This window comes from Lathyrus oleraceus, chromosome 5 (genome assembly GCF_024323335.1).
Source record: "Lathyrus oleraceus cultivar Zhongwan6 chromosome 5, CAAS_Psat_ZW6_1.0, whole genome shotgun sequence".
NCBI lineage: Eukaryota > Viridiplantae > Streptophyta > Magnoliopsida > Fabales > Fabaceae > Lathyrus > Lathyrus oleraceus.
The window spans coordinates 132864511-132884881 of NC_066583.1; the positions used below are offsets into that span (position 1 = coordinate 132864511).

General features: G+C 37.8%; 2 protein-coding genes across 5 annotated transcripts; one reads left to right on the forward strand and one right to left on the reverse strand.

Moving 5' to 3' along the window:
• The first annotated feature begins 11417 nt into the window (after nt 1-11417).
• On the forward strand, nt 11418-15027 carry LOC127088354 (O-fucosyltransferase 7). Of its 3 annotated transcripts, none has more exons than XM_051029309.1 (13): nt 11418-11581; nt 11674-11894; nt 12213-12287; nt 12594-12699; nt 12882-12949; nt 13071-13159; nt 13247-13427; nt 13513-13641; nt 13724-13857; nt 13955-14168; nt 14259-14443; nt 14530-14625; nt 14731-15027. In XM_051029309.1, exons 1-13 carry the CDS (start codon nt 11560-11562, stop codon nt 14864-14866), a joined length of 1656 nt encoding a protein of 551 aa, XP_050885266.1. In that variant the 5' UTR covers nt 11418-11559; the 3' UTR covers nt 14867-15027. The 3 variants fall into 3 exon arrangements, with proteins under 3 accessions (XP_050885266.1, XP_050885267.1, XP_050885265.1); XM_051029308.1 differs by having other exon boundaries at nt 11419-11587; XM_051029310.1 differs by lacking the exon at nt 12213-12287 and having other exon boundaries at nt 11418-11587.
• Nucleotides 14995-18090, reverse strand: LOC127088356 (serine--tRNA ligase, chloroplastic/mitochondrial). Of its 2 annotated transcripts, XM_051029311.1 has the most exons (10): nt 17769-18090; nt 17543-17691; nt 17167-17260; nt 16950-17098; nt 16760-16852; nt 16331-16510; nt 16080-16246; nt 15728-15862; nt 15548-15641; nt 14995-15450 (listed from the first exon to the last, which is right to left on the reverse strand). In XM_051029311.1, exons 1-10 carry the CDS (start codon nt 17995-17997, stop codon nt 15178-15180), a joined length of 1563 nt encoding a protein of 520 aa, XP_050885268.1. In that variant the 5' UTR covers nt 17998-18090; the 3' UTR covers nt 14995-15177. The 2 variants fall into 2 exon arrangements, with proteins under 2 accessions (XP_050885268.1, XP_050885269.1); XM_051029312.1 differs by lacking the exon at nt 17769-18090 and having other exon boundaries at nt 17167-17267; nt 17543-17693.
• Between the last annotated feature and the right edge of the window lie 2281 nt (nt 18091-20371).

Below are 20371 nucleotides of genomic sequence, written 5' to 3' on the forward strand. Positions count from 1 at the left end.
TTGCAAAAACGTCCAAAATTTTGATAAACATTGCACATAAAAACATGAAGGCTAAACAATGACGTGCAGGAAGATTAAAACATTTGAAAATCATTTTGAATGTTGAGGACACTTGAGCGTATCTTGTCCATGAACTCCCTGGGGCATCTGTTTGTTCCAGTTTGCAGGTCGTCACCTGTGAACATTTTCCCCAGCAAGGTCATCATCTGTGAGCATTCCCCAACAGTGCTTTCCCCAGACGGAATCGTTCTCCTAACTAGGGTTTGTGTAAGCCTTCCCCAGCGAAGCATCGGTCTCTCCAGCAGAGTTTACCCTACCAGTGGATTGGACGGGTGTCCATGGCAGACGGATACCTACATCTTCAGTTGAGTCTTTTCTACTTGTGAACATTGTGGGTCGTCCCCGGCGGAGTAGCAGTTATTCCCCAAGGTATAGTCTATTTTATCTGAGGTTTGTATGAGCCTTATTCCCCAAAGGTTGGCTTGGTTTATCTTCCCCCAGCGGAGCAGTTATTTTCCCAAGCGGAATTCGATCCTACTTGTGGATTGGTTGGCTTTCCCCAGTGAGGTCGCCTGATTATCCCTGACAAGTCGTCTGTATGCTCCCAAACAAGGTTTGTCTTTCCCTGGCAGGGTGGAAGTTGACGTGGTTGTAAGATCCTCAGCAATGTTCCTGGAGTTCCCCGGTGTTGTCTCTGGAGGAGATATGTGTTTATGCATACATCATTTAGACAAGCATAGCATATTGCATCATTAGTGCATAGCATTCCCACGATCATGGTCAGAGGACATTAAAAAAACTCATACATCAAAGTTGCAAATATGTCCATTAGCCCAAGGCCGTGGTGGCCCGCCGAAGTCGGATCGTTGAAAAGAGTTTAGCATCGCGCCATTGGATCGGCTTCAGAATTGGGTTTATCAGCATGGTTGGGAAGTTAGTGTTCCCGACAAGTGACTCCTTGGTTGAGTGAGTATCCCCAGCAGTGTTACTCCCCGAAGTTGGCATCATTTTGCAAGCTTGGGTCCATTCCCTTAACAGAAGTGGGCGTGTCTGATCTCTCCATATAGAGTCTACCCCTTAAGCAGAAAGTGTCTATCCTTTCCTACCATTTCCCCACTGAGATACATCCTCGTAGATGACGGTTGCTTCCGTTCTCTCCCTACATGGGATGGGTTTTCCCTATTGAGTTCTTTCCTCATTAGGATGAGTCTTGTTTCAGTCTGCCTTTTTGGATCGATCCTAAATTGGTTTCCTGTTGGCTGTCTCTTGTGCTTCCTTGGGGCATAAGTGAATAGTCGCTCACTAACCGGCACTCATTCATCTTATCCTCAGCGGAATTGTTGGCCTCTACCTACAAACCGGTAGCTGTAAGTCCTATCTTTGTGGTTTTATACCCACTAGCTGGTAGTTGTAAAATCCCACGTTCTCCCCTTGTTGGAGTTAACCCTTTGTGCTCATCCCGATGATGACTGGTTACTTTTCCGTGGATTTCTGCCTACAAACTGGTAGATGTAATCCCCTCTTTGCAGTTATCAATACCAAGTTTGCAGTATTGATATTCTTTCCCCTTGGATACTTGCCTTGATCAAGCAGTATTGTCCCCATTGGGTCTTCCCCTTCTTTTTGGTTATTTGCTCCGAGTTAGCAACTTTGTCCTCTTTCGATTGGTCATCTTTTGCATACCTAGTTTGGTACCCGGATGCCTTTCTTTTCGGTCGATTATTCATTTAACAACCTACAACCCGGTTATGGATAATCTTCCATGCGAGTTTATTATCTACGTTTTGACGGCTATAGATAATATGTCTCATGTGTTTTCCGGTATTCAGACCGAAGGAGTTTCCGACGATCAGGTCGATGTACTCATGGCACTCAGGCCAATTTTCCGGTGTTCAGACCGAAGAAGTTTCCGACGATCAGGTCGATGTACTTATGTTTTTCCGGTGTTCAGACCGAAGAAGTTTCCGACGATCAGGTTGATGTACTTACGTTTTTTCCGGTATTCAGACCGAAGGAGTTTCCGACGATCAGGTCGATGTACTCATGGCACTCAGGCCAATTTTCCGGTTTTCAGACCGAAGAAGTTTCCGACGATCAGGTCGATGTACTTATGTTTTTCCGGTGTTCAGACCGAAGAAGTTTCCGACGATCAGGTCGATGTACTTATGTTTTTCCGGTGTTCAGACCGAAGAAGTTTCCGACGATCAGGTCGATGTACTTATGTTTTTTCCGGTGTTCAGACCGAAGAAGTTTCCGACGATCAGGTCGATGTACTTACGACGCTCAGGCATTGGTTATCCCTGTGTTACCATTTATTTTGGTATCCAGGTCGACGTTTCTGTTTCGGTATTCAGGCCGATTTCTTTTCCGTTCCAGACGGACTGTTCTTTCAAGACTGTTTCTTTGCCGATCCTGACAGGCATTCTTGTATTATATCCAGTCGGTGCAAATTTCTACGGTTCTTTTGTATTCAATCCCTGTTTACCCTGAAAGTCTGACAGCCACTGCTATCATCCGTTCGGGTTCCCAGCTGATTGAATAGGGGCAGCTGTAGCACCTCAAATTTGCACCTATCATTGTACATATCATTTCATATTAGGTCATAGCATATCATGATCCATTGCATAACATTTTGCATTGTCTTCAGTTGCCTCAAGAGCAAGTAAGCAAAGGATTAGGTCAAACTGATCAGGAGATCAGTCCACCAATCAAGCAAAGCTGTTTCTCAAGGAGTAAAAGGTCCTGGGGTTTGCCCATCAAGTTCACATGCCTTGGGGGTCTCTTTGAAGTGTTCAAGTCAAGGGTGAAAGGCTCAGAGGTCAGCAGTCAATGCACAACCAGGTCAAAACCCTAAGCATTCAACAATCAGTCAAAGCAGTGGATGGTGGCCATTCTTGTGGAATTTGGGCACCATGGTCAATAATAAAGAGTTCATATGTCTTGGGACATCATTTGAAGTCAAGGTCTCAAGGAATTAGGGTTTGGAATTCATCAGAAGTGCACAGTCAGTCCAAAACCCTAGAAAAGTCAAAGTTGGTCAACTGTGGTTGATTCTTTGGTTCTGATGGATGGAAATGGTTTGAAGGAGCTTATTCATGTCCTAATAGGTCTTACATGTCATGGCAATCAACATCATGGAAGAATTTGAAGCCAATCAGAAAATTTCCCAAAATAGAAACTGGACCTGTAATTTCAACTGTCAAAAATAGAAACTTCTTGATCCTCAACTTACATCATGATACAAGCTTCAAATGAATTTTTGCCCAACATGAAAGTTGAAGATCTTGTTCTCCCATTTTCAAAAAGTCCAAGAACTCTCAAATCCCATGTGTGGTTGTCAAGATATGATCAAATCATTTTCATCAATTTTTGAACTTCAAAGGGCCATATCTCCCAAACCATAAGGCCAAATTTGGTGGGGTTTTTTCCTACAAACCACATTTTTCATCCTCTTTCCAAACATATAAATTTCATGACCTAAAACCTTGCCAATCAAAATGGCATTTTTGGACCTTTTTCATTTAAATTCAAAGTTTGACCAAACTTTGACTTTTTGATTCTTTGACTTTTTCTTGATTTGGCCAATTGGGAAATGTTCCATATATCATTTGTGATTTGCTCCAAGCCTAAAATCATAGCCATACCACCATTACACCATCATTGTGACCAAAATGCAAAAACTTGAAAAAAAAAATGGCAATTGGCTTTAAGAGAGTACAACAAGGACAGCAAACCTTCAGCAACATAAAACAGCACAAGCAAAAGCCACTAGCAGCCTTTCAAGCCCAAATTCGTGCAGACAAATACACCTCCATTTCCATTTTCTGCACAAACTTGGCAAATGCATTAAGTTTCAAAAAGCAAAACCAGTACAGCTTTTCAGGTGTACAACCAAAACAGCAAAACTTGGTCTGTTTCCAGCCTTGCCAAAGCCCAAAATCGTGCAGCCACTACACCCCCATTTCCATATGCTCAAGTTTAGCAACTTTGCAAATGAGAGCATTAACATTAAACTAGCTTACAACATGGATTAAGGAGGATAAACAGACCCTTATAAGCTTTCTTCTGTCACATTTCTACCCTAGTTCTTGACAGCCACCACACAGAAAATACATATCCTCTCCTTCTTGCAATTTTGCAGATTGAGATTTTCAGAGCAAAACAATAAAAACCCTCGAGCCCTTCTCCATCATTCCTTCATCTGGACCATCTTTGGAGCCCCTTTGAACCACCAAACCTCAACTGTAGCATGGCCTGTTGCTCTTTTTCCTTCAAGAACCACTAATGGCATTTCGAGCTGTGAAGAGTTCCAGGTATTCTTAAGGTGAAAAAGCTCCATCATCCATCATTTAGTAGCTGTGTGGTCATCTGTTTTGCTCTGAATCACTCAACACAACCCTGTTTCACATTGTCTTCAAAAACAAGTAAGCAATTCGACCTCCTTCTTTTACCATGCCATGATATGCTTTAGATAGATTACATGATGCTGATTCTAATGAATGTTCATTTGCTTGAAATGATTTGGTTATGCTGAGAGAAACATGGTTTTCTTTTTTCATGCTTGAAGTTATGTTCCTTCGATTTGCTCATTTGTGGTGGATTCAATGAAGACCATTGCTATTTTCTTGTTGCCTGGTGTGTGTTGAAGCTATTAGTGTGTTTAGTTTGCATTTCTGAGCATTTTGATTTTTCATGCTTACATGAAGATGATGATCATGCTGTTATCTTGAAACCCTAATTCTGTCCAGATTTTTCTCATGGCTAATGCTTGTTTGGTTGATGATTGATATTGCTTGATGGTCATTATGCCATGCCCTTGTGTGTTTTTGCTCGAAAACTTATTGGATGATTGTTGAACCATGGAGTTGAATTGATGAATGCTACTGAAATTGATGCTGGCTTTTTACAGAAATCTTGTTCTTATGAGGATTGGCTATTGTTGTTACTCATGTTGCATGAAGTATTTCATATACCCTGCTGTTGTGATTGCTTGCTCAAATTTTGTGTTATAATGATGATGACATGATGATTGATGAACCATGAAATTGATGCTGCTAATGCCCTGCTGTTATGCTTGAATCATGGATTTGTCCAGAAAAATTCCTCATGCTTATGTTGTCTTGCTGTTAGCTAGGATTGCATGATGATAAATGCTCATGGCCATATTTTATTGTTGGATGATGTTGTTCATGATTTGGTGATTGCTGTTTGAATAATGATGGTGCATGCTGCTGTAGTTGAAACCCTGGTCCTTTCCATAAATCATGACTTTATGTATGCACAAGTTTGGCTGATGTTATTGCTTGTGATTATGTGATTGATTTCATGGCTATGCTATTACATTGTGTTTGGTCTGCTATTGAATTTAACATACCATTGCTGCATATACCCTGCTGTTGTGTTTAAACTTTAAACTCATGCCTAGAAGTCTCTCATGTTTGTCTTGGTTTTGTTGTGTATAATATATTTGCATTGAAGAGCATTACTACTGTCATGTTGTTTGCTTGAGGTTGCATGAAGGTTACTACACCAATGCCCTGTTTCTGCCTGATGTTTTTGAATTTCATGATTAATGTTGAATGTTGGAGATATCATGAATGCCCTGCTGCTGTTATGATGAATTTGCCCAAATTTTGCATGAATGTGTGTTGGTTTGTTGCTAGCTAGGTATGCATGAACATGTTTGTATCACTCCCCTGCTGTTTACCATGTTTAAATTTCGATATGATGATGGACATTGGTTGATGAATGTTGTTGCTGGTTGAGTTTGTGTGCTGCTGTTGTTGCCAATGCCTTTGCCATGTTGGAAACCCCAAGGGTTTATGTGAAAACCAGAAAATTTGAGATGATTGGCAAGATCACTGTTTCATTGGCTGAGGACCAATGAAAACATTTCGTTTTGCCTTGCCAAAACGCACAGCTTTGATTAGTGAGCTCAGAATTACACATTTGCCACGGTTGACCTTGGTTTGACCACTAGTTCATGCTATTTTGTTCATATTGCATCCATAATTTCATCCAACTTCCACAATTTATTTCTCTTTCACATTTCATCCAAAAATCTTGAAATTTTTTCCTCATGTTCATGAATGTGTCCTCTATTTTATTGTGAATTTTAATTAATTTTTCAGTGGCTGGATTTTAAATGATAATTGTTTTCCCAACATGTATGCCAAAATGACACCCTTTGCCATTTCAATTGTGAAATACCCATGTTGCATCCAATGAGCTTGAAATTTTTTGTGGTGAAACTAGACACATTGACCTTCATTTCCATATAAAGTTTGTGCATTTATCATTTGTGGATTGAGAGTTATGATTTTCTGAAGTTATGTGTTACATTTGGTGCTATACCATGATCATGTATTTTCCCAATTTTTGTTCACATACTTCCTTACATCCAATTGATCCCAAATTTTGCATGAATGATCCTTTACATGTCTAGTTTGTGTACGAATTTTCTTGGAATTAATCTTGCTGTTTTCCATTTGATTGAGAATTTTCTTCCATACTTGGTCATTTGTTGACTTTTTGTGCTATACATTGCCAAATCTTTTGTGAAATTCTCACATCACATTGTATGACCTTGAAATTTCATATGTGATAACTAGACATCTTGAGCTTTGCATTGGTGTTAATCTCATTCATTTCTCTTCTGTTTTCAAATTGATATGATTTTTTGAAGTTGACCCATGCTTGTTGACTTTCATCATGCTTACTTGAATTTGGTTTGACTTCATGATTTTTCTTGACTGCCTTCCTCTCATCCAAATGCCATGAAATTTTACATGTATACCATGATAGGTGTTAGGATTGAGTGTGATTTATTTCATGATTTTTTGAGATTGTTTGAGTTGACTTTTGAAAGAGGTCTTGCTGTTGACCTATTTGTGCTCTTTCTTGCCATGCTTTGCATCCTTTTGCATATGAAATGACATTGATGCATGATTTTATTATGAATCCAATTGAGAATGCTTCTTGAATGTTTAGAATTGGTTTGGGTTGACTTTTCCTTGCTGCCTTGACTTTTTCTTTCATCTTTGACCCTAGGCTAGTCCTAGTGGTCTTCTAAGCTTATGTTGAGTTCATCTGTTTCAGGTTAAGCACCAATGCCTTGAGGATCATTCAAATGTGTTTTAGTTTGATTGTTTAATGTGCTAACCTTTGTTTTGTAGGTGACTTATATGCTTGAGTCTTTGTGCCTTGCACAATTGGTCCCTCTGTGGTTGACTATTGGTTCATTTTCTTTTGATTTTGATTGTTGACTTGTTTACTAATGAGTTTGACTTTTTCAGGTACTTTAGTTGCTTAAGTTCTTTGAACTTGCTTGCTTTGCTTTTTTAGCATTTGCTTTGAGGTATAAACCTTTCTTCTTCATGTAGTCTGGAGACCCGGTCTGTTATTTGACCGGGCAAACTGTCTGAAGTCCTCCTTAAGAGGCAATGCCTGTGTGTGTTTAATTTTGTCCCAAGCAGGAAAAGTCCTCATTTGAGGCAATTGGTGGAAGGTAGGGATAAGCAATCTATCCCCCACTATTCAGTGTGTCCTCTCTTTGCTCCCATTACATGGTTGAAGCATTGAGATAAATACCCAAGATCTAATCGAGTCAATAATGTGGAGAGAGTTCCTACTTTCTGAACTCCCACACTTTCTTTGATGCTCTCTCTGATCTGAGATAGAAGCAATGAGGCACACCCCTCATCTCCTCTTCATCTGCTTCACCTTAGCCTCTCAATGGCAAGGTTAAGAGCGACCTTCACCTATTACAGTGGACTTTCAAAGTCAAACCCTCTTGTGTGAGCCCCCTTGTTTGGCTATAGAGTGTGCTGTTTGATTCTCATTGATTGTTTGATTGCTTCATATGCACTTGCTTGCCTGTATGTTATGCATTTATCATCATCAATTGCCATTAATGCATGAGTATCTCTTTTGTCTGTTTGACATCATTATTGTTGTTTACCCATTGAGGACAATTGTAAGTCCCACAGGTTGGCATTTGTTCCTATGATATGGAAGTGAGTATAAGACCATCACATTGGCCACTCATCTTATCTTTGCTTGATTTGTTTGTATGTGAGGATACAATTGTAAGTCCCACGAGTTGGCATTTGTTTTCCTAGGATCATACTGTGTATGTCAGAGTAAGTCCCACAAGTTGGCATCTGACATCTACTGTTTTATTTTATCTGTTTATGAGAGGATGCAATTGTAAGACCCACGAGTTGGCATTTGCTTTCCTATGATCATGTGTGGAGTTAACCTAAGTCCCACAAGCTGGCAGTTGATTTCCATTTTTTCTTCATTTGTTTTCTTTTTGAGGAGATTAGTGTAAGACCATTGAGTGGCCTCTGATATCCATGTCTGTTTTAGGAGATTGGTGTAAATCCAGCTATTGGTATCCGATATTCGCTTTTGTTTGTGAGATTGGAGTAAGACCATTGAGTGGCATCCAGTATCATTTGTTTGTTTATTTCATCATTACTTACTTTCCATTCCAAAGGACACCCTTGAATCATCCTCTATATGATCTCAAGAAGTGAACCTCCTGAGAAGCTTTACTTTCCATCCTCACTCATTCATCCTCATTGTGTCCTAGAACCTTTTCACACTTTGATCTTAAACTTGACTTAGACATTGTGCAAACATCTTCATGTTTTTCAAACTAAAAACCTGGACTCAAGTCCTTGACTTTTTTCAAACTTCATTTCATAATACTTCTCTGAATCAATCCTAATCATACTCTGACTCCATTTTCATAATCCTAATCAATTAATTTCACTCATTCCCTTGTTTTGGCCATGTCCATTAATCTTTTCATGCATTAGCCGTAGGTTTCAATTATCATTGTGGTTGATGTAAACCTCACCTTGTCTTTAGTGAGTCGACAGTAAGACTTCCGTACTGAAAACAGGGTTAACCCCTCTCATACGTCGAAGCTATCCTCGCATGGTGGATGTTGGTTTCGGTCGAGTGTTCTCCCATTGATAATGAAAAGCCTCAGTGCTATTGTTTAAAATTGAATCCAACTCACTTTTGGAAGTCTTTTAGCCGAACTACGGCGTTTTGATCCTTACCTTTGATGGAAGGTACGTAGGCAGCGGGTTCATCCGCTCAAACCCAATAAAACTTGTACATTCTTTCCTCATCATCTCGCTCATGTTTGCACAATGCATATGTCTTAACAAATAACAATCTTTTACAATAAATGTGAAAAGGGCTCCCTAGGAGTACCTAGGACGTAGTGGGTGCCTAACACCTTCCCATTGCGTAACTTACCCCTTACCCGGAATCTCTGATCTTTTATTAGTTTTCTACGTGTAAAACTTCTTAGGCTTTTGTTCGCTTTTTAGCCAGTCCTTTGGATAAATAAAAGTGCGGTGGCGACTCGAAAATTCATTGTATGCTTTGCTTATGGTTTAATCGATAAATCATATGGCGACGAATACACCGCTACACAAAGGTATCGAAGTGATTCAATAAGTCTTCTATATTGGGTTGGGTCGACATCATCTTCATTTGAATCTTTCAACAGTTGTAATCTGGGCTCAGCTGGAGTCGAAGTTGGGTTGCAATCTTGCATCTCAAATCTCTTGAGTATTTCGCTTGCATACCTTCTTTGGTGCATCATCAAACCTCTACCACTCTTGTAAAATTCGATGTCAAGGAAGTATAAAATGTCACCCAAATCTGACATTTCGAATTCCTTGTTGAGATCACCTTTGAAGTCTTCAATTTCCTTCTTGCAGCTACCTGTTATCAGCAAGTCATCGATATAGAGACATAGTATAAGCAATTCACTCTTGCTTCTTCTTACATATATTCCATGTTCAAATTTGCACTTCACAAATTCCTTTTCCCTTAGAAAACCATCTAACTTATTGTTCCAAGCTCTTGGAGCTTGTTTAAGTCCGTACAGGGCTTTACGCAACCTTTACACCTTTCTTTCTTCACATTGTTTCACAAATCCAGCTGGTTGTGCAACATAAACTTCTTCTTCTAAGGGGCCATTAAGGAATGCACATTTCACATCCATCTGACACATCTGCCATTTATTCATGTTTGCTAGACCAACAATCAACCTGATTGTTTCGATCCTAGCAACAGGTACAAAAACTGCATCGAAGTTGATTCCTTCTTTCTAAGGAAATCCTTTCGCCACAAGTCTCGCCTTGTGTCAAGTCACTTCTCCTTTGTGATTCAACTTTACCTTGTATACTCACTTCACATCGATTGCCTTCTTATCTTGGGGAAATTCGACAAGGGACCAAGTGTTGTTGACTTCGATTGACTTCAGCTCTTCGTTCATTGCTTTCATCCACTTCGAATCTTTCAATTCCTCAGCTGCACTGACAAGTTCGACATCTGCGTAGAAAGTATAATGTACCAATTCACCTTTTTCATTGACCACATCATCTAATGTAATCGCACATTCTTGCAACCTTGCAGGCATGTGTCTTGTTCTTTGAGGTCTACTTGTGCTTGCTTCACCTCTGACTTCTTCGAGTCGAACTTCTCTTTCGACTTCACTAGCTGATTAATATCTATTTTTATTTATTAATTGTGGATACAAAATGGATATACTTTTATTTAAAACTAGATTAGATAACAGTACTAACTTGAACACCTATCTTCTCGGATGAAGATCAATAAGAATGAGTGAGGTAGTTTAACCCTCATATGTAAGTTGATTTAAAAGAATGTAAAATATTAGTGTGTTTGGTTCAATCTCTGACGCATTATTTATTTATATTTTATTTATATTTAATATAAATATAAATAAATTATTCATATGTATAAATTAATAATTAAATAAAACCAATAAATCATATAATAGTTAACCCCTATCATTGTGAAAATTTTAACTTACAATTTTTGACAAAAAAAATTATCAATTAAGATTGTTACTTATATTTTAATTATTATAGTTTTAAATCCAAATTGAATTTGGATTGTTTTATATTTTATTAATGATGATTTAATTACTTTATTTTTATCATTGTTATATTGAATTTATTTAAAATGTGAGAAAACTTAAAATTATAATTAAATTTAATTATTTGAATATATAAAAAGGATAAAATTGTAAATAAAAGAGTTAAAATGAATCATAAATTTGAATGGTAGTATATTTTTGTAAAATAAATGATACATTAATTTAAAATGATTAAGATGACAATAACCATTTTCTTTTTTTTAAGTCTATCTTAAAATGATTTGATATCTATAATAGTTTATTTAAGTTTATCTTTTGAAGAAAAAAAAAGAGTGAGAGAGAGAGAGTGAGAAAAAGAAGGAAATGGGTCCACAGAAAATCTTAGAAGTAGGAAGCATTAAAGAGAGAGAGTCAGTTATGCAATTGAGTGAAGTGAGTGAGTAACTAAGAAGTAAATATAATATTCAAAAACCGTCCACATCAAGGTGCTAATCAACAAAACACCACATTGATTCCAACTTAACATCACATTATTCACACAAAAGAAAAAAAAACAAAACCACCAAACACAGTTTTCTTAAATAGTTACTTATCATCATCATTCACTTCAAAAAAGAAAAAAAAACATGACTACTCCCAGAGTCCGAGGTTCAGGTTCTCATCATTATTAACATTCCCGAACCTAGTATCTGGTTTTGTTCTTTTATAATAGTAATAACAACGTGACTTTTGTTTTGTAGGGAGAAAAATCATTAGTATCAACTTAGGTGAATTCAGTGTTTTTTCATCCAAAGGATTCATGCAGAAGCGTAGAAAACTTCCATTAAGCATTCTACTATGGAGATTCCTTGGTGCAACCGTTTTTTCAATAGCTATCACTTGTTTCTTCTTTGTTCATCATGTTCACGTATCCACTACTTCTCCATTTCATCATGAAAAGTTCAATAAAAAGATTCACACGGTTAGTATATATTATTCTCCTTTTTCTTCTACTTCTTTTTTTTTATAAATTTTTTGTTATTATTAGGTTTGTGTTTTTCATGTTTGTTCCTATTGACTTGAGATACTCCATGATCTTCTCCAACAATATTTTTATTTATGACTTTAAAAAAAAACAAGTAATTTTTTTATTAGTTTTATGGTTGAGAAGCTTCAATTTTAAGTATATTATTTATTGATGAGTTTATATAGCTTATAATAAAATTTGCTAGTTTTAGCGTATGTGGTTTTTATGGAAAATCATTTATTGAAAATTTGTGTTGTACTCAAATTTTGACAGTTTCGTGACCTGCAAAGCTGGACCCAAGAGCTCGTTCCTCTCCATTTATATAAAGATCAACTCTCTGCTTCTAAGGTTTTCTGTTTGCATCAAGATAACTCATTTATTCACATAGCCCCACACAATCTATTTAGAGAACGAAAATGAAATTTAAATTGATATTTTTTTAAAATTTTAAAATAACAAAATTAGAAATATGTCTAGTTACAACATTGATACATGATGTTAGTTTCAATCACTTTTATTTTTTCATGAATTTATAGTGTTGATGTGTTCGTGTTAGTGTCGTGTTTTAGTGCGTGTTTCTAAGGCTATTTTTGTAATATATTTTAAATTATACAAAGCTATTGTGATGTATTTTGACTCTTTTAGTTTTGGCAGTTGAATGATTCAAGAGAGGATACAGAATCAAACTATGAGAAACTATGGAAGCCTCCACCAAATCATGGATTTCTACCTTGTACAAAGCCTACCCTTAATTATACAAGTAAGAAACTTAAAATTTGAGAAAATATTTTTTAATATATTGAATAACTAATGTATCTGAACAATATATAGATCATTTATAAATAGGACTACAGGGAATATGTTAGGATCGGTAAGTGTGTGTCGGTGTATGTGTTTATTCTACTTAATTCTAATTAATTAAAGTGTCAAATGTTCATCCAGCTCCTGAAAATTCGCGTGGTTACCTTCTAGTACATACAAATGGTGGACTCAACCAAATGCGCACCGGGGTCTGTTTTCTCTCTTTAAATTATTCTCATATGAAATATCTTAGTTTAGTTTTTTTTCACTTTTAGATGTTCTTTAACTGTTGTATTGCTAGAAGCTGAAAATTTGATGCTTTTACTGCAGATATGTGATATGGTAGCTATAGCTCGCATTATAAATGCCACCCTTGTAATTCCAGAGCTTGATAAAAAGTCATTTTGGCAAGATAATAGGTAACTTTTTAATTCTATCGAGTCCGTTTGTGTTTCTGTTATTTGATTTTACATGTTATATTTTATAGTCCATTGCTTGATTTGCAGCAATTTCTCTGATATCTTTGATGAAAAGAGGTTTATCAGTTCTCTTGCTGACGATATAAAAATCATTAAGAAACTTCCCGAGGATCTGATGGATGCAACCAAAACGGTGAAGCAGTTCAAAAGCTGGTCTGATATGGATTACTATCAAAAAGAGATTGCATCCCTTTGGGATGATTTCAAAGTATGTAACCTGTTTTTGTATATGAATTTCTATCTTACTATTGATTTATTGATCTTACTATCTTATTTATTGAAATTCTCTAAAGGTTATTCAAGCTTCCAAATCCGATTCTCGATTAGCGAATAACAATCTACCTCCAGATATTCAGAAGCTTCGTTGTCGTGCTTGTTTTGAAGCTCTTCGTTTCTCTCCTCGCATTGAACAGATGGGAAAAGTATATTACTATATTCTAACTCTTATTGGCTGCTTTGTTTCCTTTTTACTATACCAAGACCTTTTCATTGTGTTACTTGCAGTTATTGGTGGAGAGGATGAGATCATTTGGTCCTTATATAACATTACACTTACGTTACGAGAAGGATATGCTTGCATTTAGCGGATGCACGCACGGTTTATCAACTTCTGAGGCCGAAGAACTACGAATTATCAGGTAATGAATCTTGATGCTTCGAAATAATTTGTTGAGTCTTGTGCTCTTTTTCTGATATCTGATGTTTGAAAATGACTATGATGAACTAAACTTACAGAGAGAATACTAGTTATTGGAAAAGAAAGCATATTGATCCTACTGAAGAGAGGTCTAAAGGGAATTGTCCCTTAACTCCAAACGAAGCTGGAATTTTCCTTAGTGCTCTTGGATACCCTACAAAGACTCCGATGTATATTGCTGCAGGGGAGATATATGGGGGTGAGTCTCATATGACTGAACTGCGGTCGCGATATCCGTTTTTAATGAGCAAGGTTAGAAACTATTCAATACTTCCTTGTTGTGTATTCTTGGTGAATGAAGATTGATAAAAGATTGTTTGAACTGGTTTTTATTTATATTAGGAAAAGTTGGCATCTATTGATGAGCTTGAACCATTTTCAAATCACGCGTCTCAAATGGCCGCTCTTGATTATATTGTATCTGTTGAAAGCGATGTGTTTGTACATTCTTACCCTGGAAACATGGCACGGGCCGTGGAAGGCCATCGTCGTTTTCTTGGAAGAGGAAGAACCATATCTCCAGATAGGTTAGTCTCTCTAGCTTAAACAGACGAATTTATATCCATCTTTTAATTTTTTGTGATTTCATTATCGTGAATTTCCTTTTAAACAGGAAAGCTCTCGTTCGTTTGTTTGATAAACTAAAAACTGGATCAATGGTTGAGGGGAAAAAGCTGTCCAATAAAGTGAATGCTCTCCACCAAGTAAGGTATGAGATTGCAGAAAACAGAAAACAGAAAAGCGAAAAGCATTAATGTATATGTTAAGTAATTTAATGGTTTGGTATGATATTTGGTTTGTTATGTTTTTACAGGTTAGGCTTATTAAGGAAGAGAAAAGGACCCATTTCTGGAACAAAGGGTGTCGACAGGTTTCGGTCGGAAGAAACATTTTACGCAAATCCTTTACCCGATTGTTTATGTCAGGCTGAAAACACATACTCATCATAAAGCAAAAGCTTCTTCCTTGAACATATATTGGTGAAAGAATGACTCATAACACAATCTGAAACAAAGTTCAGTTGGAAATTGGAAGGTGTTATATTATAAGGACTAGTGACCTAGTGTATATATCTTGATTGATTAATATATAGTTCTACATTCTTTATTCATTGACCTGAAATCATCAAGATTACTTGTTCAACAAACTAATCAGAGACACTTTAGTTTAATGAAATTGCTTCAACTCATCTATGACCGCAATCTAATGCCGCAACAGCATGCTTCGAATGAAAAACAAAATAATGTTATGATACATTATATCATGATTTTCTTGTGATAACATTAAGCCCTCCCATGAATGGCCTCAATGGCTCCGGAATAAGGACAGATCCATCTTCTTGTTGGTAATTTTCGAGTAGACATATAATCATTCGCGGTACAGCACATGCTGTTGCGTTTAACGTGTGAACAAACTGCGGTGGAGCGAGATTGCCTTTTGATTTTTTTGGACCGGGAACAAGTGCTTCTGATGGGCGATACCGGATTCCCAATCGACGACTCTGATAGTCTGTACAATTTGATGCGCTTGAAATCTGCCGTTATATCAAACATGAAGAATAAACAAAGACTCGGCAGATTATATATATTAAAAAAGAGGCAACCTAAGCCCGAGGAGAATAAAATACTGACCTCGCCAAATCGTTCTAAACCAGGCATCCATGCTTCCACATCAAATTTACGATAAGCAGGTGCGCCTAAATCTTCCGAGGCCATATCCAAAGTTCTGCAGAAAATGCTCAGTTATATTAAACACCGTAACGGGATAATGCTATAAAAAAAAGAAGGGATTTGCCACGTAGCAATACTCACTTAAAATGTAACCCTAGGGACGAGAACATGTCTTCTTCAATTTTAATAAGCTCGTCGTGGTAATAATCACTCTCTTCTGGACGGCAGAAAATAAACATTTCAATTTTGCTGAACTGGTGGACGCGATAAAGGCCCCTGCTCATTAGTACTCGATATCAGAAAATTTAGAAGATCTAAATACTTATAAACATCAACAACATTGACATGTAGTGTAGGGTGAGACTTAAGAGTACGAACTTTAACAGATTATATAAATTTTGGCCGGCGGAAGGTTGGATATTATTGACAATATGAACCTGTGGTCAAATCAATACCTAGGAACATGAAATAAACAAGCTCAATAATTAATTACCTTGTTGCAGTGCCAGCAGCACCTGCCTCCGTACGAAAGCAATGAGAAAATGCAACATATTTTAAGGGTAATATTGAGCCAGCAAGTATAGAATCCATATGAAGGCCCCCAACAGGAATCTCTGCAGTGCCGATAAGGCATTGGTCACTATCATTGATAGAATAAACCTGTTTCATGTTAGCATGAAACATCAGTGATGCTGTCATGCTTTTCAATCAATTTTAGTCCAAGAAATAAGTATACACACAAACCTGGGTATTTTTCGCACGAGGTTGGAAACCGCATTTTTCAACAATAGAGGACCGTACAATTTCAGGTGTTGTTAGAGGAATAAAGCCCCTCTTCATCACTTCTGAAAGTGTCCAATTGAGAAGAGCCATCTCTAATAAAACTGCTTCGTTTTTCAGATAGTAGAACTTTGAACCACTGACCTGTGAAGCAGCAGGTTAGATTCATGAGCCAATTATGTTATCTCTTTTGAAGATCCAAACTTCAAAATATGTTTTACATCCAAGGCACACTGCCACCGGGAAAGTAGATTCTAACAGAGTCATGTTAACAATGTGTTGTTTCACCTTTACTAGTTACACTATATTATTAACCTACACCTCAAAATGACACTAATAACAGCGAAACTTTAAAAATATGATGTTTTAAGTGTTAGATTAATCATAGTATACCTCTGCAGCAGCATCAAAATCAAAAAGATCAAGTTCCTTTCCAAGTTGGAGATGATCCTTGACAGGAAAGCTAAATTTGGGAACGCTGCCAACCTAAAAAACCACAAAATACTTGAAGTATTAATGAGATCGACACCAACCTTTTCACTCAGAAAAAGAAAATGAACGTATTTGTGATAATCGAAAGTACCATCTTCCTTATAGTGGAACTATCCTCCCCTCCTATTGGAACATCCGGATGAGTCAAGTTTGGTATACACTGCGCCTCCCGTTGAAGCTCATCATTAAGCTTCACCAAGTCTTCTTCCAAAGCAATAAGTCCCTCCTTCAAATTCTTCCCTGCATTCATAACGTTACCGTTTTGAACAAATTTGCTTAAAAACGTGTGAGCGCAATAGCAAAATCACCTTGTTCAATTAGTATTTGGCGTTCCGATGGTTCTAATTTTCCTTTCATTTTATTCGCCACCACATTTCTCTCTCCACGCACCCTCTCAACTTCCTGCTATCTGTAAAAAACAAATTAGCTAAGCCATTAAAAGAACAAAGATTTTGAGAAATTATTCCATTACTACTCCATTAAAAGACCCGGACACTAGACACGACGCAGACACACAGACACACCGTGGTGTTACATAGGCATTACCTAATTATTTGTGAGGGTATGATATAATATTCATCAAGCATATAATTGGTGATTCTTTATAAAAAAATTAACATTTTAGTTATTTAGCATTTATATCAAATGGAAATTGATAATGAAGAGATAAAAGAGAAGCATAACCTTCTGAAGAATAAACAACTTGTCATAAAGGTTGAGGATGAGTTCCAAATCAGCATCAGAATTGCGGTTCTTTATATTAGCAGCAACAGTTTCTTTGTTATCCTTTATCCACTTGAAGTCAATTGTGGCTTTCCATTGAGGTTTTCCACCTACATCACACCAATTTCAATTTGTTGTTAAGGAATGAGAAACCAAATAGAGAGAATTAAGAGAAGAGGGTAATGACCTTGTTCGGAAGATATGTTTGTGGTGGCCGGAGATGTTTGGACGACGGAGGCGGAAGAGGTGGGGAGAGGTTTGGTGAGGCGTGGGAATGGAAATTTCGGAGAGTGAATGGTTGGGGTTTTGGTTTTGTAGAGTGAAGGAAAAAGGAAGGGTGAAGAAGAGGAAGAGGGAGTTGAAGTGAGTTTGAGAGATTGGAAGGTTGTTCTGTTCAGACAACCTTGTAAATCCATGTCTCTGCGAAACCAGTTACAAAAGCTTCTCTGGATTTATCATTTATCCTCAAAGACTGATAATATATACCTTTGTCACACATAATGTTTTTGTAAAAGAAATGTTTTTCAAGTGTTTTTTTTTTGTTTACTAAAAAATGCTTTTAAAGTGTTTTCAGTTTCACGAAAATGAAAATTCATTATGTAACTAAATCAGCCAAAATAAAAGAGGTATTGTGAGTAATAGAGTAGTAGTGTAGCTGAGTCTTAGATATAAGTTTGTTATAAGTTTGTTATGCTGTTGTGCTGACGTGGCATAATCTGTTATGCCACTGCTCATCTATATAAGAGCTTCTGTAATCTTCTATTTTAAATCAATGAATATAATATTCTTCTTCCTCATTATGACTCTCTCTAGATTTCTATCATGGTATCCAGAGCTTCTCTCTTGATCCAGAATTTTTTTTTTCCTTCCTCCATGGCATCACCGTTTCGCAACGACGGTGCCTTCCCTTCTTCTCACGTCAAACTCTCGCATCTGATCTCTGTTAAACTTGATGAGAAAAACTTCAAGTTATGGAAACAGCAGATCGACGGTGTTGTTCGTGGCCACCGGCTTCAGCGGTTCATCACAGTACCAGCGGTCCCTCCGCGCTTCATCTCTAACTCTGGTCCTACTCACACTGTTGAAAGCGATGCGTATCTGGATTGGGAACAACAAGATGCGTTAATTTCCACTTGGTTACTCTCTACCATTTCTGACTCGCTTCTGCCGAAACTTGTTGATTGCAAGCATTCATGGCAGATATGGACCGAAGTTCATCGTTACTTTGCAACGCTCCTCACGACGAAGGCGAGACAGCTTCGCTCTGACCTTCGTCATCTTTCCAAAGGTGCGCTCACTATTGAAGCGTTCATGTTACGTGTTCGTGACCTCAGTGAGTCCCTCATCTCTGTTGGTGATCCAGTACCTTTACGTAACCTAATTGAAATTGTTCTCGATGCACTCCCTGAGGAGTATGATTCAATTGTAGCTGCGATTAACAGTAAGGAAGAGCTTAGCTCCTTGGATGAACTTGAGGCTTGTCTTCTTGCGCATGAATCGCGCCTTGACAAGCATCGTAAGGCTATTCTCACTGAACCGGTGTCAGTCAATCTTGCGCAAGCATCGCCGGCGCCTTCGTCATCTCCAGCTGACTCTACCTCTCTTACTTCAGACGCCTTTCCTTCCAGTACCAATCACGTCACTGCGCAAGCTGAGAATACTAACTCTCAGCACAGAGGTGGCCGGTCAAGTCGTGGTGGAGGCCGTTTTGGTCGAGGCGGTGGCCGTTCTGGTAAATCTCAGTGCCAGATCTGTCACAAAATTGGTCATGATGCGTCTATTTGTTATCACCGGTACACACAGTCCATGCCATCTGCTTTCTCTGCTCCTCGTATTCCTTTCAATCCATTCATGATGCAGACTCGCCCTCAGTATCCTCCCTCCTTTGGTTATGCTGCTCCTGGTTATGCTGCTCCTCGACCTTCAGCACCTCGTGCTGCTACACCACAAGCGTTTCTTGCCACTTCAGATCCTTCGTTCAACAATCAACTGTGGTTTCCTGATTCTGGCGCATCTCACCATGTCACACCTGATTCCACAAATCTGTCTGACATTCAATCTATGACTGGTTCTGAACAAGTTTATATGGGTAATGGCCAAGGTTTGTCAATTAACTCTATAGGTTCTCTTCAATTCCCTTCACCTAACACCACTCACATGCCACTCACCTTACATAATTTACTTCATGTCCCTCATATCACCAAAAATCTCATGAGTGTTAGTAAGTTTGCTCAAGATAACTGTGTTTTCTTTGAATTTCACCCTTATTTCTGTCTTGTCAAATCTCAGGATTCTTCTAAAGTCCTTCTTCAAGGAGTGGTAGGAGCTGATGGTCTGTACAAGTTTCATCTTCCTGCTCCTCCTGTGCCAAAATCTCTGCCTAGCCTTAACTCTAGTGTTGTCCTTAATGCTTCCAATAAGCTCTCTAGCTGTCTTTGTAAATCCTCAATGGATAATTCTGTTTCACCTGATTGCACTCCTTGTAATGATCTTACATTCATTAATAAAAGTGATTCTTCTTCTGATAATTTGCCTACGGTTAATTCTGCCACTGCTTGTAATTCCGCTTTACCTATTTCTCACTCTAAATATACTTTGTGGCACACACGTTTAGGTCATCCTCATTATCATGCTCTCACTGAAGTGTTAAAATTATGCCATATTCTTGTTCCTTCTAAACCTCTCAATGAACTCTGTACTGCCTGCTGCCTTGGCAAGTCTCATAGGTTACCCTCCTCCCTTTCCTCTACTGTTTATACTCATCCTTTTGAGCTGGTTGTTTGTGATCTA

What these genes read in the sequence shown, in the direction of transcription:
- LOC127088354 (XM_051029308.1), top strand. Translation starts at nt 11,560, where the DNA reads ATGACTACTCCCAGAGTCCGAGGTTCAG. An exon ending in GAAGAACTACGAATTATCAG is followed by an intron (nt 13,858 to 13,954) that starts GTAATGAATCTT and finishes CTAAACTTACAG; the next exon opens with AGAGAATACTAGTTATTGGA. An exon ending in AATGCTCTCCACCAAGTAAG is followed by an intron (nt 14,626 to 14,730) that starts GTATGAGATTGC and finishes ATGTTTTTACAG; the next exon opens with GTTAGGCTTATTAAGGAAGA.
- LOC127088356 (XM_051029311.1), bottom strand. Translation starts at nt 17,997, where the DNA reads ATGGATTTACAAGGTTGTCTGAACAGAACAACCTTCCAATCTCTCAAA. An exon ending in CCAAATACTAATTGAACAAG is followed by an intron (nt 17,099 to 17,166) that starts GTGATTTTGCTA and finishes TTATGAATGCAG; the next exon opens with GGAAGAATTTGAAGGAGGGA. An exon ending in GTTTAGAACGATTTGGCGAG is followed by an intron (nt 15,451 to 15,547) that starts GTCAGTATTTTA and finishes ATATAACGGCAG; the next exon opens with ATTTCAAGCGCATCAAATTG.